This window comes from Tetranychus urticae, chromosome 2 (genome assembly GCF_039701765.1).
Source record: "Tetranychus urticae isolate SD_2017Ah chromosome 2, NJAU_TeUrti_SD_1.0, whole genome shotgun sequence".
Taxonomy (NCBI): domain Eukaryota; kingdom Metazoa; phylum Arthropoda; class Arachnida; order Trombidiformes; family Tetranychidae; genus Tetranychus; species Tetranychus urticae.
Genome location: NC_142959.1, coordinates 4,364,172 through 4,391,489, shown reverse-complemented (window position 1 = coordinate 4,391,489; position 27,318 = coordinate 4,364,172). Strand labels below are relative to the sequence as shown.

At 31.8% G+C, this 27,318-nt stretch overlaps 4 protein-coding genes and 1 long non-coding RNA gene across 6 annotated transcripts; 3 read left to right on the top strand and 2 right to left on the bottom strand.

Moving 5' to 3' along the window:
- Positions 1–12,095: 12,095 nt before the first annotated feature.
- Positions 12,096–14,487, top strand: LOC112539311 (uncharacterized). Its single transcript, XR_003083073.2, has 2 exons — positions 12,096–12,495; positions 12,552–14,487. It is a non-coding gene; the product is annotated as an uncharacterized LOC112539311 (long non-coding RNA).
- An 823-nt stretch (positions 14,488–15,310) lies between these two features.
- LOC107366455 (patatin-like phospholipase domain-containing protein atgl-1) lies at positions 15,311–19,896 on the bottom strand. The gene is made up of 4 exons (XM_015934065.3): positions 19,537–19,896; positions 18,987–19,219; positions 17,441–18,558; positions 15,311–16,752 (listed from the first exon to the last, which is right to left on the bottom strand). The coding sequence occupies exons 1-4, from the start codon at positions 19,730–19,732 to the stop codon at positions 15,846–15,848; spliced, it is 2,454 nt and encodes an 817-aa protein (XP_015789551.2). The 5' UTR covers positions 19,733–19,896; the 3' UTR covers positions 15,311–15,845.
- A 189-nt stretch (positions 19,897–20,085) lies between these two features.
- Positions 20,086–21,889, bottom strand: U4-U6-60K (U4-U6 small nuclear riboprotein factor 60K). 2 transcript variants are annotated; one of them, XM_015934067.3, is made up of 4 exons: positions 21,678–21,889; positions 21,497–21,618; positions 21,156–21,424; positions 20,086–21,061 (listed from the first exon to the last, which is right to left on the bottom strand). In XM_015934067.3, exons 1-4 carry the CDS (start codon positions 21,841–21,843, stop codon positions 20,206–20,208), a joined length of 1,413 nt encoding a protein of 470 aa, XP_015789553.1. In that variant the 5' UTR covers positions 21,844–21,889; the 3' UTR covers positions 20,086–20,205. The 2 variants fall into 2 exon arrangements, with proteins under 2 accessions (XP_015789553.1, XP_089123136.1); XM_089267010.1 differs by having other exon boundaries at positions 21,156–21,618.
- Positions 21,890–22,025: 136 nt separating this feature from the next.
- Positions 22,026–24,704, top strand: LOC107366456 (U4/U6.U5 tri-snRNP-associated protein 1). The gene is made up of 3 exons (XM_015934066.3): positions 22,026–24,269; positions 24,344–24,450; positions 24,539–24,704. The coding sequence occupies exons 1-3, from the start codon at positions 22,170–22,172 to the stop codon at positions 24,558–24,560; spliced, it is 2,229 nt and encodes a 742-aa protein (XP_015789552.2). The 5' UTR covers positions 22,026–22,169; the 3' UTR covers positions 24,561–24,704.
- A 287-nt stretch (positions 24,705–24,991) lies between these two features.
- On the top strand, positions 24,992–27,107 carry LOC107366458 (heparan sulfate 2-O-sulfotransferase). The gene has a single exon (XM_015934069.3). The coding sequence runs from the start codon at positions 25,375–25,377 to the stop codon at positions 26,485–26,487; it is 1,113 nt and encodes a 370-aa protein (XP_015789555.1). The 5' UTR covers positions 24,992–25,374; the 3' UTR covers positions 26,488–27,107.
- Positions 27,108–27,318: the final 211 nt, after the last annotated feature.

Genomic DNA, 27,318 nt, shown 5'->3' with positions numbered 1-27,318 from the left:
TCGTGTCTTGTTTGACTCTTCCTTTGGCTCTTTTACCAGGGTTTTTTGAGGTTTCCAACTTTTTTTTAACGCCATCAGTTTAAGAATAATCATATTAATCATAGAATTCTTAAGTTACAACTTTCGTTGAAGCTTGAAATGTTTCCTTCTTTCTTTTTCCACATCTTCGAATTAATGTTGTTTCTTCTTGTCCTTCGACAATCTTTACAATGATTTCATGTTACACTCTCTCCTCTCCATGTTATTTTGCTCACATCAACTTATCTTCTTGTAATCAGATTGTCAGGTTTTTACCCTGTAACAGGAAGTCACCATGAATTGCGTACAACAGAATATTATATGCTTTTTCATTTCATTTTTTTTCTTCTCTCGTTCAAAAGAAATGACATTATCACTATTATGTGATAAAAAAACATTATCGTCTTATAAAATGCTGACTTTTAAAGTAACATTTTTCTTGTCCTGTTAATACAATATGTATTTGGTGTTGATGGTGTTACACACTTGCCATTATAAAACAAGATGAAGGAAGAGACATTTTCTTGTCTTGATATTTTTCCACATCGCCTTCTTAGGTACAAAGGATAATCAATTCCGGTTAAAATATGTTCATTTCATTTAAAGAGCACAAAGTTAATGTGTTAATGTTGTAATAACATTGTTTGGTGGAGAGACAATTTTTTACAAAGTTAATGTGTAAAAATTGTTATATTAGGTGTTCACTGCAAGTTTAAGTCAAACTCCAATCTATTACCAATTGTTGATTAATGATGCTGGATACTTATTTATCAAACAGGAAAATAAAAAACTTGCATAAAGTCAGTTGACAAATGGTCAAAGGGAAATGTTGATGATGAATGAAGAAACATAAAAGTGTCGAAACGTTAAACACCAGATACAAGGTAAACTTCAATAAAAGGTGAATGATTGATCAAGAATGTGAATAATAGTCGATCGTAATGTTCATAAAAGTTAATTAGCATTTCAATCCATAAAAACAAAGTCACTTAATTAACGGACAAAACAAATTAAAAAATAAATTGCCGGTCATCTGGATCGTTTACACTGCCATCTAGTTTTACCGGTACAAACTAATTAAATTAAATATTGACGAACGAATCCATCAACAGTATCGATTTAATCAAAAAAGCCAACTTTGGACAATTTCAATTCATAATGGGTAAACAAACACAATAACTATTGCTAACGATGATAATAAATATTAATAAAATGCACTTGAAAGTTGAATGATTTTGAAGTAAAAATAGATTTACCATTAAACACGAGAATAGACAAATATTAGATGAGTTTTTGTTATAATACTTTCCTCGGTTTACATTGTTCAATCAAAAAGAAAGTGTAGTTAACAATGGCAATATAATACTCTGGGAATTCCAAGATTGTAGTTTAATTAACATTGATAGTTAACCAGGTGAAAAAAAGTGAATTTAAATGTTAAAGTATAATTACTTGGTTGATAAATTATGAATAGGAAACACAGTCTAAAAAGAAAGTTAAAAAATGATGAGATTACACTTTTTTTTCACTATTACATTAAAAATAGACAAAATGAAACATGGCAAAAGCATTTTCAGATAAATTCAATTTCAGCTTATTCTAATGAAATTTACTAAATTTAACATTCGAACAGTTAGAAAGCACAGAATCATAAAAAATTAAATTATGGCAACAAAATAAAAGCAATTATAATATAAGTAACAAACAGAGGTATTAGAAGGGTAACAATTGGTGGTTGGCATTGAGCAAAAAAAGTGAAAACGCAAAAGTAAACAGAGAGAAAAGGTTGAAGGCGCTAAAAATGAATATTAAAAGAGTAAACAGAATTGAATTTTTTAATCATTGAATCAGCTGAAATGAAATATTGACAAAAATCTGGTAAACAATTGCAATCTGTGTGTAAACAATTTATGCAATCCAAAATCAATACCATTTATCAACAAAAAAGCCAAGAGTTTTCCATTGAATTCAATGAAAAGTGCATTGAAAAGGTTTTCACCCTTTTCAAGTTTGTCAACCTTACACATTTATGATTATAATAAAAATCACAATGAATAATCAAGTAATATGATGATGATTGTTGGATGTAACCATTTATGAATTAACAAGAAGCCAAAGCAATTGAGAATCGATTCAACGTAAATCTTTTACTTCAACTGCTGTTCAAGTTAAACTCAGCTGACATTTTACCTTTAAATGAAAATTGATTAATCTTGTCCATGATAAAACTAATTGTAATATATAAAGATGTAACATTTGGATTGAGTGAAACAAAAACTGGTTAAGGTTAGTTAACAGTTTGAATGGTTCAATGGTAATGATCTGTAAAGACAACAAGATGAAGATTCATTGAATGATGGACCATAATCAAACAACTATTTACTTTGATTGTCCCATCTATCATTATTAATCACCTTGATTGAGCTTCAGTGATCAAGTGAAAGGTACATCAAAAGAACGAGACTCAAAAGTCAAGGAAGTGATACAAGGAAGGCAAAAAATAGGATGAAAACCAATGGCCATTGAAAGTAACAATAAAATGCTTCTCAAGAGGATTTTACTCATTATTTAGCCTTTTTAACAATTTGTTGTTATCCACTTCATGATGATGATGATGAGCAAATGAATGTTATTTGTGCTTGTTTCGTTGGCTTTCATTTTCCTGGTTCAACTCATTGTATTCTGGTTGAGTTTCACCGAAAAACCTTTTTTATTATTTATCACTTTTCCCGATTGAAATGCATTCCTTGCTTGTTAACATTGATGCAGCAAAACTGCCTTTTTTTAGATACATTTACTGGGAGTTATACTTTTAGTGAAAATTATTAGTTGAGGGAATAAGTGATTAGAAGATTGAAGGATGAAAGGAAAAGTAAATGAAATCAGAACGATTCCATTGACCAAATAATAGAATGATCAAAATCTTTTAATGGTCATCTTGACTGTGAGCATGATAAAGCGAGTCCAACAATAGCCTTTATTCATTGATCCCATTGGAAGTAATAAACAAATCAAGGAATAAGATTATCATTGAGTGAAAGGCAACGATGATGAAGATAATGATGATAATGATGGTAAAGGTAAAGGCATGATTGGTGATTGTTGACCAGGAAAGATGGAAACAAATTCATTCGCCATTTTATTGTTATTGTAAATTTCCGTTTCAAGTTGGGAATTTGAATTGGAGTGAAAGTGAAAACAATAATTCCCAATCGACAAAAGACACACACACACAAACACAATCAATGAACTGAACAATTTCTTATTCTCATCCTTACCTTGGAAAAAGCTTTTCTTTTCTCACCTTTTCATGGTTATTCATCTCTTGATGATTACAATAAAAAGCTGATTGATATAGCTTCCTCAATCAACCATATCTTTATCCATTAGAATCATTATCCAACTTTCATCATTTTTATATTGATAAATGAAGTACAAAAATTTATATTCCAAGATTGACCAATATTGACCATTATGAATACCAGGATTGACCTTTAAATGGTTATTGTTGACGTGCTTTCAATGTCTTTAGACTGAAAGTGTTTTCACTTGGAAAGATTGACTTTTGGTTAACTTGATCAATTTACAATGGAAATGTTAATTGTGTTCATTTGGCATTTTAAGGTTGAAAACACATTAATAAGTGAACTTGACTGATGCTTTTATTGAGTTGAAAGTAAAAGTAAATCAAAAATTCATTGTTCAGTTTATATTAATATTGATGAATGTATCACTTTATGTGATAATCATTGGAATAACAATTGAATATTGATTTTGAAGGGAAAAAAAATTTCATTTTTTCTCAATTTTTTAGATAATTTGTTTCAATTTTGTTTATCTGTTTGCGTTGATTTGGGATAGGAAATGAATTCAGGGAATCTGTTTGATTAATAACACTTTTTCTTGCTCAACAAATTCCGAAGGCTTCTCATTAGATCAACTGAAATGTAAATGAATTTTTCCTTTCCTTTTTTTCACTCTCGCTTCTGCTGTTGTTGGATAAATAAATTGATTCAAATTTGTTCAGATTATTACTATTTACTTTTCAATCTATCATCAACACGAATATTATCATGATGAGACTGATCAATTTCCCTGAAATTTCAACTGAAGAAGAAAGAAAGAGATTGAGAAATCAATATCTAATTTAGATTTTAAAATAATATTCACTCCAAGTTTACAGAAAGTAAAATGTAATTTTGTTTGGAAACAAAAAAAACTGTCGTTTTAGCAGTAATTTGATTGTATATTTTGTTTAAACTTTGTATTAGTCTTGGATGAGAAGAAGAAAAAAAAAGTTTCAAAATTCTGATCAGAATGTGATTTGGGTGTAAAAAAGAGGCAAAAAATGTTTACCAAGAAAATTTGATGAAAAGTCAAACTCATAAATCACGTCTTGACATTGAAGCTCCACAGTCTTACCCTTGATTAAGGCAGATCCATGACCTGCTAGGGTTGACTGTTTAGCACAAGATAAGTTAACCAGTTTGGGGTTGACTTTGATCTTGTAAGCAAAGCTTTAAGAACGATCTTGAAATGTTTGAAATTGAATGTGCCCAAGAATCATGATGGATTTGAATTTGATGAAAACTCGACGAAATTGAATTTAGAAAATAATTTTCTCCTTTTCCCAAATGAAATGAATTTATCATTTTCACGAGATTAATCAGAAAAGAAACGAGATTCCATTGAACAATTTCATTTTGTTGCAACAAAGATGGGATTAAATGAGGTTTAGCAGGGAGTAAATTAGCTACAATGAAATTGCATTATTCTGAATAAAAGTAAATCATTAAAAGTCGACATTTATAAGATAAATATTTGCAATAAATATTGAAAATTGCATTTACGCCATTTATTAATATCATCAACTCAATTCAACCTGTTGGTTGGAAAGTTCAGAGTTGGAAGGATGAAAGTTATGACTTTCCAACAGGTAAGAAGAAAAGGTAATCAAATGAGGTGAAAAAATAAATAACTAGGTAAACCCTCAAGGGTAAAGAGTTTGGCCAAGAAAAGGTATAAATATGAATTTACTTTTTTTCACTTTTTTCCATCACTAAATTCAAGATTATGAATCATTATCAGGGGAACTTGACGACTGTTATTAAAGGTGAAGAAGATTGAAAAATGTAAAATCAAATGGAGTGAATATTATTGGTTATAACGATATTTGCAATGCATTTTTAATCTCAAAAGTAATGAAAGATCAACTTGAAGTATTGAATAAAGTATGAGAAGGAAAATGTTGGCCATTTTGTTTCGGATAGTCTTTGTCTTTTACTTGAAACTTTTTCACATTTTCTTATGATAATAAGTTTATTTTCAATTTTTGACGTTTCATGACTTTTTTCAGTTTCATTTTTTACCATTAAAATTATTGGTAAAAATTTTACATTTGTATTGCTCTTTGGCTGGCAAAGACCTTCACTTGTCAAGTTATTTGATAACCTTTTTCTTGATGCTATTCAATTGCCTTTTTTATAATACATTACATATAAAATTCTGAAAACAACTTTTACTTCTCTCAATCATATTGTTATGATAATGTTCACGAGTGTTATAATGATACAATGAAATGACGGAAGAAAAGCTGAAAAGGAAAAGTCTTTTTTTCATCACTCAGACATATTGATATACTTTATGAACGGAGTTGAGATCAAATATTGAAACTCTTTAAACCTTTGATGGTTGTTTGGATTATGAGGAAAATAATCATTTTATTACCAATCATTGTGAGTGATTTTCAGTTCAAAATGTTGACTTTTAAATGGAGATTAGAAAAGATTTTCATCAAGTTTTTCTGGAAGATGAAATTTCGACGTTATTCAACTGATAAAAAGGTATGGATAAAGTAGTTGGCGATAATTATTCTCACAAGGAAACCTCTCAGGTGATATAATTTTTTCGGGTTCATTTTGGGTAAAAATAAAAGACCAATTTTGGTAATATTTTGAAAGGTGTTTTAAAAATTTGATTTTTTGTCTCAAGTTGCGATGTACATTTGGGTAACTAATTTTTTTAGTAAACCTCTTTTATTTTTATATTTAGCAATAATGATATTACATGAACACTAGGTTTGTGATCAATACAACTCTGTGAAAATTCTTTTCCTCTTGCTTCTGATAATAAATTTTTGACGCTCGCATGATAGCTAAAAAATCGAGTTCGCTGAAAATTCAAAAATTTGGTATCACTCTCAATCTGCATATTGATATTGGCCTCCTGTTGAGAATCACTAGAATATTTGCATCAAATGCAATAAAGGTATCTACGAATTTATCGATTTCTTTCTCTGCTTGTTTCACCAGCCTCGGAATGGTGGCTGAGTACTATATTAAGCACTATTGCCTGATTAGACTTACAAACGATAAGGCATTCGGCCTTCTTCTCTATTAAAAAATTGTATTTTCAAGATAAAAATGGTTTAGCAAAATTGAGACTTAATTTTTAGATTAAACCAATTGTTATCTTGAGTATTGTTCAGTAACCTTGAATGACCTTTGACGTTAAAACTTACAAGCTGAGACACGATCATGGCTGATCGTAAATTTCTTTTAACCACCCATGCTAACCGTCTTTTCACGGTATTGTCCATGTGTTGGATTGAGTGGTGGACAATACGGTGAAAAGATGGTAAAAAACTGGTGAAAAAAGTCGGTCCTCTCTTTCCTCTTTACTCAAATGACAAAGTTTTACATAAAATCCTGGTCCAACAATCAACCATCAACCTAAATAACAAAAAGTTTTTCCCCCTCTCTCAATGTTATTGAATACGGATTCTACATTTTTTCCCCCAGTCTCTATTTTCATGAATTTCTCAGAGGTCATGAGATTCTGAGGACAGGTTTCCTATTTTTCGTCGTTGTAGTTGAATTAGGGCTTTCACGCTGTGTAATTTTTTTTCTTAGAACCCGCTCAGTTCGACCACAATCTTGACGCAAAAATTTGATGCTTTGACTTTATATATTGTATAGATAGTTTCCCAATCTGCGGAATCACTGTATTCAATATTCTATGCATGATGAAATAACTGATCGCAAATTATAAGGAAACATAATCTATGATAAATTCAAATACCGCAAAATCTTTACATTAATGCCTTATTAAAGTTCATCAGTTGAAAAAATTTGAAGCATTTTAGACACCAATTTATCCTAGAAAATCTGATCTCTGGTTACTCGTTGTTTAGTTTTCGCTTTTGCTCAGATTTCATTTAATCATATTTGGTAAAATCTGATTTTCATGTTGCCAATCATTAGTTGCACTAAAAATTTACTCACAATTTGTCAGTTTTTGTCTGCTTGTGACTTATTGCCTTATTGACTTGCCTAAGAAACCATTCTATTTTGAAAACTGTTTCTATCACATTTGTATTTAGTTGGAAATGAAGGTGAACCAAATTCAATCAATGAAACACTTTCTTCTTTATTCTATTCTAGACAACTTAACGTCTAAATGTTCAAAAGTATCACCTTCCCTTGAGCCTTTCACCTTTTAATTCAACAACATTTTGTCTTGACCAATTCAATTGTGCTACAATTGGGTTACTCTTGGATCACAGAACCGAATTTTTGGGTAAACTTGAAAAAGGTTCATCAAGACAAGTTAAACCTTAACTTTGTTTTTTTCTCACCTCTCTTACAAATTGAGGTTAAAATTGAAACATAAAAGCACTGTTTTTACATTGATTGTAATAGTTTTAAGAAGTAAATTGCTTTTTTCATAAAATGTACAACATTAAATAATGAAAAGGTAAACTTCATCTCATTTGGCTCATAGCAGATGCATACTCGAATAATGTTTTCATTGTGACTTCTTAAAGGTTACTTTGTACATCATTTCATCTCTCGACTTCATCATCATTATTATTGCTATTATCATCTTGATTATTGTCATCAACTAGGAAACTTGCCTGTAAAAACATGGCACTAATGTTTACAATAAATACTGAAGCTTGACAAACTCAATGTAAGATGATTATTGTAACAATTTTTTGTTGATTATCAGAGTAAACCTGACAGAATGATATTTTTCCCTTCTACAGTTTATTAGTTACAATAATATTAACCAGAAAAAAATACTTTTGTCAGTTCATCATTAACATCATCAACAACATAATCAGTCTTTTAATATGTACTATTGAATGGGAATTCACATGAAAAAAGCTTCTTCCCAACAGGACAAATAACATTCAAACCTGCAAATGTTGACCATAAAGTTAATTATAAAAACAGTGAAAAAGGTAAATAATTAATGTCTGATATTTGAATCTGAGACACTTTTAGGTAAAGCTTTTTCAATAATTTTGTCAACCTTTAGTTTCATCTGATTGCTCTTGTAATGTTAATTTTTTAGATAATGGTTTCATTTCATTGTATTTGATTAGCCATTTGAAAAGGTTTACCAGTTTTTGTATTCAAAAAGAGTTATTATTAACCAGAAATGTGTGTTCATCTTTCATGAATTGATCAAGAAACAATACAAAAGGTAAATTTAAAAGTAGCTGATATTAATAATGAACAAAATGTTGGTTAACTTGCAAGCTAATTTACATTGCCTATTGTTTGTATTGACATTGCGTGTTCAACGATTATTGAGTTTATCATGAGATAATTAGGTTGTCATATTAATTTGGTAATACGGTTAAAAGGCCTAATATTGTAATTGGTTTACATGGATAACAATTTACCAACATTAAATCTAGTCTGGGATAACTGCGATTAGGTTCATGTTTAGTCTTTTTTTTTGTATATTGAAGTCAAAGCCACAAAATAAACAGCCAAAGCAATTGAATTTTTTGGATTCACTGTTTGGTCAATAACTTGACTCTGATAAATCAACTCATACACTATATTGACCATCAGTAGCATCAATTGAAAGACAATTTTTATGATCAAATCAAATGAAAACGGTTAGATGATGCTGCAACAATCATTATTATATCAAGAGGGAAATCAAACCAATCCATTGAACTGAGAGTATTTTCAACCTAATGTTTGATTTAAAATGAAATGTTTATCAGAATCAAATCAATATTGAAACGTTTTTCACTGATTTTTTAATATTACCTAATGAATAAACTGTGAATAAACCCAACACAATTCAAGTAAAATGCAAAGGTTCAACAGTGAAGAGACATTAATTTGAAGTGAACCTGAAAATTGGGAAAGCTAAACTTAATTAGCATCAATCTTAGTCTACCAGTCAAATGTTGAAACCCATTAATTAATCGTTTAAAAGCTGAATATCGATGAGTAAATATAAGATGAAATATACTCATGAGAAATAACCAGATTTTAATCTGGTTCTGGTCAAACTAAGCCGAGTTAGGAAGCTGAGCTTACAGCTGTATTAGTGGAGAGATTAATGTTGTCAACTGACTAATAATTTAACAAAATATTGTGGCTTTGGTGTGATTTTGTCAGTATTAAATTGTTGCCTTGAATATACATCACGTCCTAATCATTTGTGATTAACTTAAGAAGTGATACAATTTAATGGAATTGAATAATTGATATTTGGTTTGGGAAAAATGACTTCTGTTTAGATGAGCAACCCAAATAATAATTTCAACTTGTTTCTTATGAAATACATTTTTCCGTCTTATAATAAAGGGTGTAACAAGTTATAGCTTGCAAATGAAGGAGGTAACAAGAAAATTTAACTAGCCGTTATCTTTAAATTTGATGATATCGATGAAGATGCTAAGATGATAGTTCATGTCTATGGTCAAATTTAAAGATAACGTAGATTAAATTTTCTTGTTACCTCCTTCATTTGCAAGCTATAACTTGTTACACCCTTTAGATTGGGTTTGGGTTTTATTTTGCTTGAGTTAACCATTTTTACCAGAGTAACACATTGTTACCTTTAATTCAATTGTGTATCACAGTATTTCACTTGCTTAGGCTTAATGTCTTGCGATTAAATATTAATCTTGATTTGTGATTAGCTTTTAATACGATGAATATAATGTTTCAATCGGGTTTAACCATTTTTGTATATTTTGTAACTGTTTACTTTGTATCTTGTTTTTTTTCTGGTTGCTTTCCTGTGCAAACCCAAATCTTTATGATCAAAGGCTAAAACTTCAAATTGACAAGCTAATTACAAATGGAGTTGATTGATTCAACCAAGTGTTATCATTATGTTCCCTAAATGAGCTTACGTTCATCTCAACTCTTAATTGTCAACTGGTGAACAATACAGTCTTTAGCTTTGTCATGATGAGTCTAACCTTTTTCCTTGTTTCTTGGAAACCCAATTCAATCAACTAAAATAATCTTAAGTTGAATATCTTGTTAACTTGAAACAATTAACTTTCCCTTATAAGCCGAATTGCCTTCCTGATCTTTCATTGTTCAAAAGGTATGTAAGTTGTAATTTTTCAAGCTAATACTTATTTTCAATTGAGTTAATTTATGAGTTCAACATTTGATAATTGTAGATCAAAATTGATTCAATGTTAATAAAGCTCTTCTTAGCCTCAAAGCAATCATCAGCTTCACTTCAAAATGTTTCACTTGACTTTCAATGTTTTAAATTCAACTCTAATTGTGTTGAGTTCAATGGCAATCAACATTAGTTGATTATTTTGCATTATTACATTGATATTGTTATTGATATTTTTGTTATAACATTTCATTTTCAACCAAATGGTTCAGTTGGTTTACTGTTTCAGGGTTGATTCAACTGAATCTACATTTGTATTAGAAGCAGTTTTTTCAACAAAATGAAACATTGATGATTTGTGATTTGATTGCTTTTATAGTTGATTTGATTCTGATGAATGTTTTGTTTACACTTGGATAAAATGGACATTATTGACCAATCTAAGACTTAATTGTTATCCAAGCAACCATTTTTATCGGATAATCTTTAATTATTTTTAGGTTAAATAAATCATTGATCAGCTGTATTAATGATTCTAATATTGTCACCATTAGTTTTCATCAATCAAGCAGCTTCAATTAGCTCATCAATTTACCATTTAATCATGATGCTCTTTTAATAATCATTGTTAATAACCTTTTATATCATCAGGATTCATTACATGTTGAATGATGAATGTGTATTTTGTTTCAACACATACATTGGTTAAGATGTTTCAAGATGTAAATTGAACTCTCATGTCTAGAGTTGAAAATTTGCATCTTTAGTTCAGAATCGTTTCAGAGTGAATGGAATCTTGATCAGCTAATTAAATTTCACCAAAATTTAACATTGAAAGTCTAATGTATCCATTAAAAGACTGTTTGTTGTTCAATTTGGCACTTCTTTTACCCTCTATACCAGTGATTAACATTTGAATGATGTAAATAAAAAACAACAAAATATGTTCAAACTGTCAATTATTTCAATTATTTGTGTGAATTGTTGCCACTGAAGTCATGAACTAAATTCATTGAAGTTAAATAGGTTTGTATCAAAAAATGTTTCACAAAATGAAAATGAAAAGGCACAATTTACGGACCAAATAGGATGCAAGATTGGTTGATGAAGGTGATGAATACAAAAGCAAAAGGTTATTCTTGTTGAATGAATTTGATTTTGAGCTTGGAAAGGTTATAATAGCTAATTGATTTTGATTACAATGAACTCGGTGAATCATGATGGAACCAGTAAAGTTTAATAACGACTCTCAATGGTTATTACAATTATTTGTAAGGGAAATTAATTGTTGTTTAAAAAAAAGAATTGATTTTTCATTCCTTCTTTTGTTGTCTTTGTATACTTTTTTCACCTTCATATCAGATTTTTAACAGAATCACTGAGTTTTTATAGATTTTTAATCATCAAGTTTCATTGTTATTGACATTTAGCTTCAAGAATTGCTGGTCAATATTATCCTATGATCAAAGTTAGCCCAACAAATTTAATGATGTTTAGTTTTGCTTCAGGTTAAATGAATATTTTCATTGAAATTGGATACATTAACCAGTAATTTAAGTTGACTTTTAGCCGGTAAAATCAATTAACCTAATGAAATGAAATTAAAAATAACCAATTTTATTTTTTAAAAATAATGGAAGCGCTTTTTTTCATTTTCAATAGATGGCAGTTAACCAAGATTATTAGCAGAACAGCTAATTGGTTCAAGTGGGAAATTTTTTTCATTTTTTAACGTTTTTCATTCTCTATCTCATGAATTTATGTAGTTTTATAATTAATTTTAAAAGTATTCATTTTAATTATCTTGTTGTGTTTCGATCTCTTGATTTATTCAATGTTAATTGTCAAAATTAGATATGTGTATCCAGTGGATTCAATTTTTCTGGATGGTTTATCTCAATGGGATTTGATGGTTATGATGGCTATGATGGCTCTATGGGTTAATCAATTTGGAAGGTTGACCAAAAAGGTGGTACAAACGTCAACATACCTTTCATCTGATCGAGATAGCCTATGTTGAAGGTCTGATAAAGCAGGATCAAAAGGTAATCCAAGGGAAGAACGGCTTGTTCCTGGTCCTGGGTAAGTATCTCGTCGGAGTTCACTAACTTTACAATTCATTTTGCTTTTTCTTTCAGATTTCCTTGTCTTCCAGAGTTTCAAATTATTTTAGCAGCAATGACACTTTAAATGGTGCCGATGGACAATAGGATGTGAAAAATTATGGCTGAAAATGATTGATAATTAAGGAGTTGACATAAGGAAAGGTGAATTGGTCTGGTTTCTCTTTGATTTCCTTGGTTTGCCTTTCAATCATGATTTGTAACATTTGGACATCCAATTATGCTATTCAATTGATTGAATTGCTAAATAATTCATGAAGATTCAACGAGGATTCAATGATAATTGACAAATAAGGAGACACATAAAGACTCATATGATTGGCACTTTTTTTAAATCAATTTACAGTTCAACTTTACGTCTTCAACAGTTTAACAGTACCATAAAATGTAAATTGAACAAAACTTTGAAATCCAGTTGTTAACCTTTTACTGATCAACTGGGAAATCAAGAATTTACTTTATTGTAATTACTTTGTTGCTGTTATTTGTTTTACACTTGTTACTCCGTTTATCAAAAAATCAGGGACTAAAGATGATGACAAAGATTGAACAATTCATAATCATTTGGAAGAAAAGTTCATCCACAAGGCAAATAAGATATCGCAACAAATTCAAGTGTTAATTTTTCACCTTGTTTGACTTGATAAACTACAGAATTGAAAATGATACCAAGAGTGTATTGTGAAGGGATTTCGCGCAATTTACACTCAACGCATACTCTCATCAGTTAACATTTAGATGATATTCATTCATCTTCAGGTTTGATGATGAAAAACTCCAAACTAAATTGCTTGAAATATGCGACTCTATGCTCGGAATTTTGTGACAGCTGCCTGATACAATTGTAAATCTTTGACCAATTAGATTTCACGTCTACCCGAAAATTCCTGATCGAGTTAAATCACATTTTTGCTCAAAGTATGAGAGCATAAATACCGTAAATTCATTAACCAAACAAACCTTTTTTTTTGCAAAAAAATACATCTTTTCTGTCTTCAATCTTTACATGCTTAAAAAGACGAAACTACATTTTAATTAACTTTATCATTATGAGTTTCAGTGAATCTTGTTAAACATGATGCTGTATATTTATCTTGATGCACAACTTGTTTTGATATTAATTCATCTTTAATCTATTCAGCTTTCAGTTTTTTATGGCAATCTAATAATGACATTGGTCCATTAGCATCTCAAGTTTGTTTCACTGTTTCACATTTTTGGTATCTTTTCATGGCATTTTGTTCAGTTTCTCCCACATATTTCAACTATTCGTTCAATTGAAAAGAAGAGATTAAGCTTCATTCCAAAAACAATGTAAACATGGAAACATTTTAGGATATCAAGATTATTGGATCAAAATTCAAGGTTTTGTTGGATTCGTCACTAAAATTCCCAGGCTGATCAGTCCTGGTATCGATTTTTACATGTAAATTCAACATGCGATGGTTTCTCAATGACAATTTTGATAGTCACTGAAAAATATTTACATTTGATCAGCATTTGGATAGAGAACAGTTTAGATAATAATAAACATTAGACAGAATTGCTGTTTAGTGTAAACTGGTCACACATCTTAATGATTGTAATTAATGACCGAACTGTACATAAAAGCGATAAAAAAGAAAGTTAATATTAAAAACATTGTAAGTTACGTAAACTGATGGACATTTTGTGTAATCTCATGGTAAGGTTTAATATGGCAATTATTGCATGGCAAACTAATTCTGTGCTTTGCCTGTAAATTGATTGCTAGGTCAAATCAAGAGCTATTTTAAGATAATGAACAAAATTATCCGCTGGTTAATTAGGTTAATCAATGAAAACTCAAGTCTTTTCAACTTTTGTGGTTGCTAAAGACTTAAATTGGGTAAATGTGAGATGCAGGTAACATTTTTACCAATGAACATTCAGCTGGATAACAGCCCTCAATTAAACTGCCTTTTCACATCAATTTAGTTAACATAATTGTTTAGTAAGCAAACTCACAACTTATCGAGATTTGAACTGAATACAGATTGATAAATGAATAAATCAACATTTCCATTGTGACCACAACTTGTTTCGAGATGAGTTGATTATTTTGTTTAAAATTGTTTTTGAAATTTTACTCAATAAACAATAGATACAATTAACAGGCTAATCAAATAGTTACTTACGGGTACTCATGGAATGGGTCAAAGGCTAAATTTGTGAGCATAAGATCCTGCTGTCGACGCCGACCAATTGAATAGGGAAACATTTTTTCACAGATTTAAATTTAAAATGATTTGGCCAAGTTGAGCGAGTCGGTAAGATTTATAAACATCAAATAGTACAAACAATTGATAGTTTTTGCACGATTAGTATTTAAAAAGCATTCAAGAACTATTGCTGATCACAAATTTGACAATTAACATTAAATTTTATCTTTCAATTACAATTTAAAAAGGTCGTCACAATAGGATTCGATGAAATTCATGATGAGCCGTCTCACCTTTTTGTTGCTCATTTTAATAGACAAATAACAAAGGGTCTGGCTTTTTATTTTCATGACGTTTCACCCAGGTATACATGATGGAATTGGAAATTGATGAGCTTTACTTTTCATGACTAATGAGAGACAAGAATAAGAACACAATTTTAATGTAGAAATGAAAATTTTCGTGACAAAAGTATCATATTTGGATCATTATTGATATTGTATTTTTCTGGAGACTTACTTTCTTTACTGATTACAATTGGAAAAATGTAACTCCAACGGTAAAATTGAATATTGAAGTAAACAAAGATAATCATTTCAATTAAAGAATAGGATCAATGGAAATTGATCTAACTTTTGAACAAGTTTACAATTTTATTTTACGCTTCATAATTGTACAATGATTTTAAGCATTTCAGGCACAATATGAATTATAACCTTTTTTGATTATTAAGCTTTGTATATTAAATACTACTAGGTAGACACGTATAATGACTGTAACAGAAGTGTTTTTTTGGTGAATCAATCTTTGAATTGGTGAATTGGTGGATATTTGTATACAAGGTGGTCTTTACTTTTCACTTTTTTGCCTGTGGTGTAGATGTGTAAGTATATATGTTCAAATAGTGTATAAATACAAATTGTAAGTGTCATAATTGATTTTCTTTTGGTAGTAACATGAATTAAAATAAATTTGCGCTCTTTTTACTATTAAAATGCAAGATATAAAACAATATGTCTCTTATGGATAAATGTTGATGTAATCATTTGCTGATAATCATGTAAAGTAGTTACGCTCATCGAGTGCTTGGCAGTCGTCTGTAAATTTTACCAGTTATTTAATTTTGTAATCAGCCTAGCATATTGTTATTATTAGACTTAGAGTTGTTACTGGTAAAATCATTTCTTGATTGACTACGAATGGACATGACTTGAAGAGATGACAGTTCGTCCACATCAGTACCATGAAAATGTACCCATTCGCTGATCTCATCGGATTGGCTATTTTCATCAATTGATTGATTATCATTTTCAATAAAATTGTCACAACAACGGGATGTGTTTGCTTCATTTCTAGTTCGAAAATCATCATCAACAATCTCGATACCATCGTCAACATCATCATCTACTTTATCTCGTTCACATGCATCTGGAATACTGAAAATCTCGGTAACCTTAACTCTTTTCTTTTCATCCAAATAATAGAATGCCATAAGTGCATGGTTATTGGAAGCAACATCCATTATTTTATCCAAAGCTTCAGTATTTTTGGCAACCCCGCCAAGTTCACTGTTTGCAAATCTTTCAAAGTATTCCTTTTCGATGCTCAATGCTTTGTTGGTTACTTCCTTTGCATCCAGATCAATTTCTTGAGGATCAATTCCGTCTCCTAGAGATTGTAGTACGGTAAGTAAAACATCATTGGGGCTATTTTGATTGTTACTGGGAATGTTTGTAGTTGAAGCTTCATAGCTTTCATCCATTTCCACACCAGTGCACCTTCGGCGTGTACTATTTTTACGAGACCCTGAAGGTAATCGATCAACGGGTAGGTCAACGGTGAAACCAAAATTCATCCTTTGAGGGTTGTGTAAATTACAATTAGCTGAGTTTGATTTTGAATTGAATAGTCCAGCAACCGTTTTACGACGTTCCCGTTGGCAGGAAGCACTTCGAGAAAGATTACTAGTCGAGTATGAGAATTCTTTACCAGCATACGAATTACGTTTAGCTTTTGTTTCTTCTCTTAGTCTTGACCTAAAATGATTAGTGCGAAAAGAAATGACAAAAACAAAAAAAAAAGATTAGATTAAATCTGCAGATTGTATGAATAAAACATGAAACATGAGATATTAATGATATTGAATCATGCTGATTAACTTTTTTTTGACACAATTTGTAAAGGTTTGATCAAAGTAGAGAATCACAGATTGCATGTGATAAATGTGCCTAATAAGCTCATAGCTACTTAACAAGCAAATATTAATAAGTAGTAAAATACAATCTAATAATTTATCTATTACGTCACATTTTTTCGTCATTTTATGTTGATTGTGACAAAAAAATATGAGGTGATATGAGCTGATTTGTGTCAATATTACATTTTTTTATAAATATGAATGTGAGTAAATGATAAAATCAACACTAATACGGATCATCAGATGACTATTAATACTTAGATCAATAACTATTAATACTTGCTTGTTATCAAAAAACAACTAGGTATTGATTGAATATCTAACCAGGGAAATCTGAAAAGTGTTTACTGAAACAATTGTTAAAACAAACCAGAGTCAATGGGTAAGTTTTATAATAGTTATCCTCAATACCATTATTTTTTTCATCTAACATAATCTGATTAGCTCTGAAGTTGTTTATCAACTTTCTGGTTAGGCAACATAATAATAAATAATATGTAAATGAAAATGAATTTAACGAAGTTTACCTTAAGTCAGATGTTGATGATGCACTTAACAGAGTTTCAGACTTTTCCAGCCTTGAGTTTGATGGTGATAACCTTGAATTATCATGAGTTGATATTTTTCTACGAGTATAAGGTGATTCAATATTAAAAACACTTTCTTTCCGTTTACATGGTTTGGAAATTTTTGCTGGTGAAGGTCCTGAGTCTGAAGAGATTGGTTTACCGCCGAATTCTGTGATTGCAAGTTGACAAGAGAATCTTGTGGTTGCTTTTTTCTTGCCAAATTTATCCTTTTTCAAAAGGAAAGCAATTATATTGAATAGACTTGTTTTAAATTCATTAGTTACAACAGGAATCATTCTTAGGCTTTTAATGGCAAAGATCAGGGCAAGATCAAAAGGAAGAGTAAAGGGTATAGTTAAAAGTGATAAAACTCGAACAGGACGGTGTTTATAAATCCAATTGATTAATCCCTTATTGACTGAATCAATGGCTTCTTGAATTGCTTTGGCAACAGGATCAGGTAATGAATGAAGGTCAATCATTTCGCGACAACTTGTACATTCACTTGAATCATCATAAATTAAATCAGTTTCATATCTATCGTTTGATTGATCGACTTCTTCACTTAGAGTCTCTTTTTGTTGCATTGGCGGTTCTTCCTTAGCTTCTTCTTCCATCTCTTCATCTTCTTCGTCTTCTTCTACAACTACAGTGTCAATCAACTCATCGGGTTCAGATTCATTTGATTCAGCCAAAAGAAAACTGGATTGGATCGCAACACACCGAAGACATGAGATTTTATTCGTGCGTTGGAGAAATTTGAGAGCATCATTGAATCCTTGAAGACACATTTTTGACATTTCCTCAGGGTGTGGTGGAAATAAGATTCTTGTTATCCTGTACAAATTACCTGGACTGATTGAAAAACTAGTATTACTCAGTTGGATTTGCATGTAGTTGAAAGTATTCTCTTGCGGACAAATGTCACTCTCCCCAGCAAATGGAGCCACCGTAACGGTGTAGTCGTTTAAAATAGGTAAATTGTCAGAGAAACCGCCATCCATATAAGCAACTCCATGAAATTTGGGTGGTAAAACTCCTGACCAACAGGGAATAAAACAGCTACATTGGATTGCCTGAATCAATGAAAATGATAAAACAGTTACAGACAATTAGTTATTGTAAGTGTTGTCGATAAAAAAGTATAAGTTTAAGAGTTAGGCTTTCAAGGTCTCAAATCACCTTCGTTAGTTTTCTTATCGTGCTGAAAGATATAGCCGAAAGAGATAAGGAGATTGAAAGCAAACAATCTCACTTTCATTGTCACATGCTATTGCTCATAGCCTTGATTTGCTGAGCTTGCTAATACACTATAATAACCTTCACTTACATTTGTAATTGTATATTAAAAAGGGTTATATCTCTTAATCATCTGTTTTTCAACAAGCGCAATAAGGTAACTAAGAGATAGCACTGATTTATTATGAAATAATAAGATAACCAAAACACAAAGGTATAGCATATGACTAAGAAGGGATTCCCAAAAATTATTTGCAATACATACCTGAATAAGATCATCTTTTGAGTCAAAATGAGAGATTATCTTATTTTTACCATCACTGACTCGGGTAACACTAATAAATAATCGACCAGAAACTTTTTTATGAGCATCATGAGGTAATGCCTTAACCAACGCATCATATAAAATTTTAGTTACGTCAAAGGTAGGATGAAAGGGTCCTAAAGCTCGAGACCTTGCTTTAATTGCCACTTTTAATAAATCACTAGTACTTTCAGCTGTAAAGATAAAAGAAAAGAAAACATTAATTTCCAGAATGAAGATCAGATAATTCAAAGTTATTTTGTAATCTCAAATATTGCATCAACACTTTAAAATGAGGGCCACCTTAAGAGTTAATGTCAGATAAAATGGAGGGTAATGCACTAAGGTTCAATATAGCATAAAAAAGAGCAACCTTAACTAACTTATTGGCAAATCAGAATCACAAAATTGTAAAAATACAATCATTTAACCACCAGTGAATACTGACGCAGTAAACAGATTAGATTTGTTTCAGGTAAACATTTTCAGTATAAATTAGATCTATAATTACCTAAAGAACAGTCAAGGGCCATAGCAGTAGCCACAAGAGCTCCAACAGATGCCCCTGAAAATTTATTCCGAACAATTTCAGGAAGATATTCACGAAAACAAGAGGCTACACCAACATGATAGATTCCTAAAAAACCACAGCCAGCAAAGGATAAGTTCATCTTTTCCACAGGAATATTAACATTATCTCGAATCATTGTTTTGATTTTCCTTCACAGATTAAATAATTCAATAAATAACATTAAAAAGAAAACTCACAATTTAAAAAAAAGAACCGTATACGTTTTTAATAATAAAATAATTAAAAAACAACAAATTGACAGATGCAGAATAACTGTTTGTATACAATTATTGCGTTCACAAGAATTTTGAGATTCAAAGCAAAATTTTCTCCCTCATCTCACGCTATTCCCGCATCCGCACGAGTTACCTGTGAAAACGGAAATCTTTTCAACTACTCGGTTATATAACTGGCGCCAAATGCGGATAACCTTTTCATTTGAATTTCCATGTTTTTCCCCGATTAATTAGGTCATATTAGGGAAAACAATTTAGATGCAATTGATTTCATTTTTATTTCATAGGCTGACAATTGTGAGTATTATAAAAAATTAAAAAATTGATGGTTGCTGATATATTTATCATGCTTATATGTAATGTTTAGATGATTTTAATTGTCTTTGTTTTGTGTTGATGATTTGGGCTGCCAGGATTGACTCCAAAGTTTGAACGTTCGATCGAATGAGCACGAAAGTATACTGTGATTGTCGGCGGCGATGTCGATGCCCATTACTTTGTTGTCGTGGCCATTTAATTCAGCGATTCGGGTCCAATTAGGATGAGCCCAGACTTTTATACTATTATCATAACTAGAACTAACGATGAATCGCCCCTGGTCTTTTTCAAATTGTACTCCAGATACGATGTTGTTGTGTGCGGCGATTGTGTATTCGCATCTTCGTTGCCTAAGATTCCAAATTTTTACAGTATTGTCCATGCTTCCCGTTATAACTTGATAGCCGTTTGGTGAAATTGAGACACTGGTTATTCCTTTCAAGTGTCCTTCCATGAACATTATGCAACGACCTGTTCTCAGATCCCAAACTCTGCCGAAAGCATCTAAACCACCAGTTGCAGCTAACGATCCATCAGGGTGAAAATCAATGTCATAAACACCTTTACTGTGGCCCTCTTGAAAAAGAATCTCCTCATTGACTTCCAGATCCCAAAGTCGCCACGATCTGTCATCACAACAGGTTCCCAAAAAACGGCCTGAGGGATGGAAAGATACTCGACTTACGCGATGAGGTTGGTGTCCATCCAAGTTTCTAAGACTAAATTCATTCTCCATGCTCCATAAACACACAGATCCATCGATGCCACTTGATGCTAAATTAAGAGCAGTTGGTGATTGAGAAATTGTTGCTTTCGGATGAAACACGATCGAGCAAGCTCGCCCATTATGACCACGAAAAGTTTTCCTGAGATCTAGCGAAACTCGCGACCACAGTTTGCATTGTCCACTCCTGTAATAAAAAAGAAACAGTTATTCAACAGGTGAACCAAAGGTAAGATGAATAAAATAATCAAAAAAGAAATGCAATATATAAAATAACAAACCAGGATGCAGTTGCAATCATCATCGAATCAGGACTGAATCTGCAGAAGGACAGTGGTCTTGCGTCACCAACCTGACTGCATTCAATCTCGAAAGTATGTAATTTTTTATAAAGCTCTTGATTAAGGTTATTTCTGGTGGTCTCAGGCATTGATTTTGTTTTACGAGCTCGTTCCAGCCTTTCCCGGGCTCTCACAATGGAATATTCAGCCAACCAGATTCTAGCTGCCTTCAGGCTATTAGGACCTTCGTGATACCAAGTTGTGTTTGGCTGTAAATAAACAGACAATGTTAAAAACAATATGTCATTAAACAATACAATAATTAAATCCAAAATACTTACATCTCGCTCCTTTTCATCTACTTTTTCCTCATCTTTCGTTTTCTTGATCGCATCTTCTCCGAGTCTTGTCAACAACTGTCTCAATCTTTCTCTCCTGTCTGCCGGTCCTTCACCAAAGATACCTGTAGAATAAAGAATAGCAACGTTAAACCTGAAATTATTCATCTATTGATAAACTTACAAATTGGTTGGTTTAATTGTCGAAGTTGGGATTTAACTTCCGCATCATCAACGCTAACAGGTATTTGCCGGCCTTTCTTTCTTCTTTCAAATTCTTCCAGGACCAATCTCCGACTTGCTGAGTCCTCCTCGATTTCCATATACTCTGTTGACACATTAATAGACATGGTGAAATGATGAAGTTGATAGAAAAATTAACAAAATGACAGAAAAGAAAATAATCAAATGATACTTGAAGGTTGCAACATTTATAGTGGTTGATTTGTTGGCTACATGTGGTGAGATTTGATTTGCGCGCCAGATATGAGAGTTGTTGTCTCTTGGTTACATGTTTTTCTGATTTTGTTGTCAATGATTGAAACTGTAGTGTTAAATTACTATTAATTATGTGTTCTGTCTAATGTGTTTATTATTTAAGTACCAACTTCATCTTTATTTGTATATTTGTTTATATGAACTGTGTCTATATATTGCTCCTTAAAACACCTTGACCATGCCATCTCACAGAAGTCCAACCAGGTCTAGCAAATCTAGCAAGAGCCGCAAATCGCCGGATCGTTCTAAAAAGCATAAACATTACCGCAGTCATAATGACCACGAAGAGCACGACCATCACCATCACGATCATACTCATCACCATTCAAATGATCCACATAGACATCATGATAGGTCCAGGGATAAGTTATCAGTGAGTAGTAGAAAGACTGAAAGTTTATCAAGAAAACGTCACTATTCGCCTGATGAAGAAAGTCCAGATAGGAAAGACGATAATAAAAAATCTAAAGTACGAACAAAGGAGGAAAAGGATGAAGAATATATTAGTAGGAAAAGTGACCAACGTAGAGAATCTCCTAAAGTCAAAGAAGAGTCTCAGAAATCTGAACCTAAAGGCCTTGCTGATTTACTTCCAGATGAGGATGCTGCCAATTGGGTTTTAAAAAGTAGAAAAATAGAAGAAGAAAGACGTAAGATTGAAAAAATGAAAGCTGAACGGAAAGCCCGAATATTAGATGAAATGGACGATGAAATTGTCAGCCAAGTTGCTGGACCTAGCAAATCAAATATCAATCAGCTTTACACAGAAGAAGATTTAAAAGGACTCAAAGTTGCCCACTCTGAGAAATATCTCAAAGAAGGCCATCAAATAATAATGACTCTTAAGGACAAAGACGTTTTGGATGAAAACGAAGATGTTCTGGAGAATGTAAATATCGTTGATCTCGAGAAAGCTGAGAAAAATATGGACAACAAATTGAAGAAAAATGAATATCGCCCATACGATGAACCAGAGTTTGATGAATTTGGTATTCTTAAGAAGAAAAATTTACTAGCTAAATATGATGAAGAGATTGATGGAATGAAAAAGGATTCTTTCCAAATTGGTTCTTCTTCTGTTGATCGAGAGAAGGAAGCCGAATTAATACGAGAAATGTTGAGACAACAAGCTGGAAAAATATCATTGGAAACACCACAGTTTAAAGTAGCCTCAGAATATTACACCGAAGAGGAAATGACAAAATTTAAAAAACCAAAGAAAATTCGTGCCAAGAAAAAGGGGAAAAGATTTTCTGAGGAGGTAATTGTTGAAAGTACAAATTCCGATCATGGTTCTAGGAAGAATAGAAACTCGCAAAATGTAGAGGAAGTACCTTCAACAAGTTCATCTGTAGATAAAAAACTGATTGAAAAACGAATTAAGGTCCAAATGGATGATGATTTGCTTCAATCAGACTCTGAAATACCGGATATTGATCTATCCGAAATTGTTCTGGAAGAACAAGAAGCTGAAGAAGAATTCCGTAAATCACTGGAAAAGGCTAAAAAGTTGAAAGAGAAAGAAAAGGAGAAAAAGGAAGAAGAGGAAAGAATTGCTAAACTAATTGCTGAACGTGAAGCTTGCATAAAGAAAGAACAAGAAGATGATTACTCGGACATCGCTAGTACTTCGCAAGGTCGATCAACAATTGTGTTGAATGCTACAGCAGAGTTTTGTCGTAATTTAGGGGATATTTCAACTATTAAGGAAGAATACGAGGATGAAGACGAACTTATGGACTTCGAGAAAGATTTGTTAGATGATAGGAGATCTAATGAAATTCTCGAGGAAAAATCCCCAGAACAACCTATCAGAGGAACATGGAATGAAGTTGATATGGAAGCTTCTGTGGCATCCTTTGATTCTGTGGAGATAGCCGATCCATCTCAACCAATTTTAGAGGAAGAGCCCGATGTTAGTCACGGAGTGGCCGCTGCACTTAAAGTTGCCATGAAAAAAGGTTATCTTGATAAGGAACCACGTAAACCAACTTCTGGTTCTAGGCACTCAAGTCTTCAAGCTCAAAATTATACCATAGAAGAAAAATTTTATGACGAAGAAAAATTAGGTCGTCGAGGAGATAGATATAATGGACCACTATCTGACTTCAAGGAAAAAGATAGTTACAAGCCTGATGTTAAATTAGATTACGTTGATGAAAAGGGTCGACTATTAAATCAAAAGGAAGCTTTCAGAGTACTTTCCCACAAATTCCATGGTAAAGGTCCTGGTAAAAATAAGATTGACAAGAGAATGAAAAAACTAGACCAAGAAGGGGTAAGTATTTCCCAAATATTTATGATTCAAAGCAATTGACAGACTATTAATTATCTTTTTTATTTCATTTGAAGAAATTACGCCAGATGCACTCAACCGATACACCTTTAGGAACCTTGAAATTGTTACAAGATAAACAGAAAGAATTACATACTCCTTATGTAGTACTGAGTGGAGCATCGTAAGTAATTCATCTTTTTGCCAATATTTATCTACTATATATTTGCATTTTTTAACACAATAATTTTTCTGTCTCTATCTCTTTTCAGAACATCTTTAACGAAGAAATGATTTTCATATAACTATCCTTTAAAATGGCCATTGGGCATTTTTCAAGAATAAAAGTGTAAAATTTGAATGTAACAATATCTTATCACTCATTAATTTTTGATTTTTGAACTAAGTCTCTGAAAATAATAAAATTTCTAAATTAAACACTCGGAATGTTCCACAATTTTTTTACCAATCAAATCTAACTATTAAGAGAAGTAATTCATTGAATGAATTTCATTCACAAGTGTCAACATTTTGAAAGATTTTGGATGTCAGTTTTGTAGATCATTCCAAATATAGTGCTAACTTTTTTACATTAATTCATACTGTTTAAAGCTGAAGTCAATGCCCCTATTAAAACAATTTAATTTCCTAATTAATAAGACCTTGAGTTAACCAATATAAATTAGTTCCAAAAGTATATGCAAATTGTCAGTTGAAAATCGATACTCGATACATCGTGTCATGATAAGCATGAATGTTTACATCAATTCAAGCAACAAAAACTCATTTTCCTAGAAAAAGAAAATGAACATTCCTTCAATTCTCGAAAAATTACTAATTAATGTTAATTTATTATGTTGATTATTTATGTGACCGCAACTCATCCTAAACTAATGATTTATCATTATTGTTACTTAAGCTCAGTTAAACTCAATTGAAGATGTTCAAGTCAATTTTCAAAATAGACTTGAACAGGGTAAATGTTCCATTGATGACCTTTCTCCTGTGTAATATTACTTAATGCATTCATCTCCTTGTCCATTATTAATGTTATCTGTTTGTTCAAATTTTTAATGTTAATTTCATCAAATTGTTTTCCATCGTTTAAATGATGGCACCTATTCCTCACTTTCGTTACTTATTTTTGTTGATTGGTATTCTTACCCTCGTCTTAATTTACTTCATTGAGAATCTGGAAGAAAGAATCTCAACTTTGGAGAGAAAAGCTTTTTTCACCTCTTACGTCAATCGACAAACACTCGATGAAGCCTTACCTCTATCATTAACATCATCTTCGTCATATCCAACCGTCTCAGGACCCATATCATCTCAAAACAATCCACCAGTATATAATCAAAACGCAGATGAAGACCGAATAGTTATCTATAATCGTGTTCCAAAAACTGGCAGCACAAGTCTGATGGGCATTGCTTACGATCTCTGTGGTCCAAACAAATTCAATGTAATTCATCTGAATACAACTAAAAACAGTCACGTCCTTTCGTTACCCGATCAAGCTTACTTTGTCCAAAATTTAACCCAATGGAAAGAGAGAAGGCCTATGATTGTCCATGGCCATTTGTCTTTTCTTGACTTTGGTCGATTTGGAGTTGCAGATAAACCCATATATATAAGTATGGTTCGTGAACCATTGGAACGTTTGGTATCCTATTATTATTTCCTCCGAAATGGTGACGATTTTAGGCCTTACTTGGTTCGCAAAAGGCAAGGAAACAAAGTTACCTTTGACCAATGTGTGGAGAGACAAGAAAAGGACTGTGATCCAAATAATATGTGGATTCAGATACCATTTTTTTGTGGTCACTCATTTGAATGCTTGTCTCCTGGAAGTAAATGGGCTCTGGAGGAAGCTAAACGCAATTTAATGCAACATTTCATGGTTGTTGGTGTTACCGAGCAAATGCATATGTTTCTCGCAGTACTCGAGTATACTCTACCAACCTTTTTCAAAGGCGCCTTGCATCTTTACGAGAATGGCAATAAATCTCACCTTCGTCGAACCATCAATAAAATTGAACCATCAACAGAAACAGTTGAAATTATCCGTCAATCCAAGGTTTGGCAAATGGAGAATGATTTCTACTCATTTGCTCTCCAACAATTCGACTTTATCAAGCAACGGACTTTCCGAACTAAAGAATCTTCTTTTACATTCACTGGACGACAATTTTTCTTGGAAAAGATTCGTCCACGACACTAATATAGTATTATATGTGTATAGTTAATTGTGACTCCTCTACTCTACTTTACTTTAGAGATGGCAGAATCAGCGATTTCCCAGCTCGATCTTCGGATCGAAAAAATTTAAAAGATCGACTGCGGCTAAGAAGAATGGTTCAATGTTTTAATTTTCCGTGCAACTATTGACTCAATTATTTGAGTCAAGACCAAAATCATCAAAAACATATAAATTTACGAGTTTGTACTTTTTAGGCCGTTCGATCGTTCTCGAGTGCTAGAATTTTAAAAGGTTCAACTCAATCAGATCCTAAATTTAATAGCTCTATTTAAGCTCGGCTTGCTCTAAAAGACCGATCGATCTTTTTCTGCCATCTCTACTCTACTTACTCAACTCTACTCTTTACGTTATTACTCTATTACTCTACTTATTGTATTAAAAGAAATCTCATCATATCATCATCATATCATCATCTCAACATTTTCATTAAACTCATATTCACTTATTTTTTGTATAAAACTTCTGAGTGCCATTATATAATTATTTGGAAAGCTATGAAAAAAAATTGATGTTAAGGGTTACACAGACTGTACAATGTGTAGTTTAAGAGACACCATTAAAAGCAATTTCAGAATCCTCAAGTTCAATTGGATTATCTTTATTGACTTTTTAATTTAACACAAACCCATCGAAATAATATAAGAAAAATTTTAATCCAAGCTTATAAAAAGGATTACCAAGATTAAAGCGACAAAGATGACGATAAAAAGAGGATATTCACCTAATTTTTGTAGATCTGTCTGACGAGTCAATAGTATTTCTCAGTTTTTCTTACAAATGTTGACCTGAAAA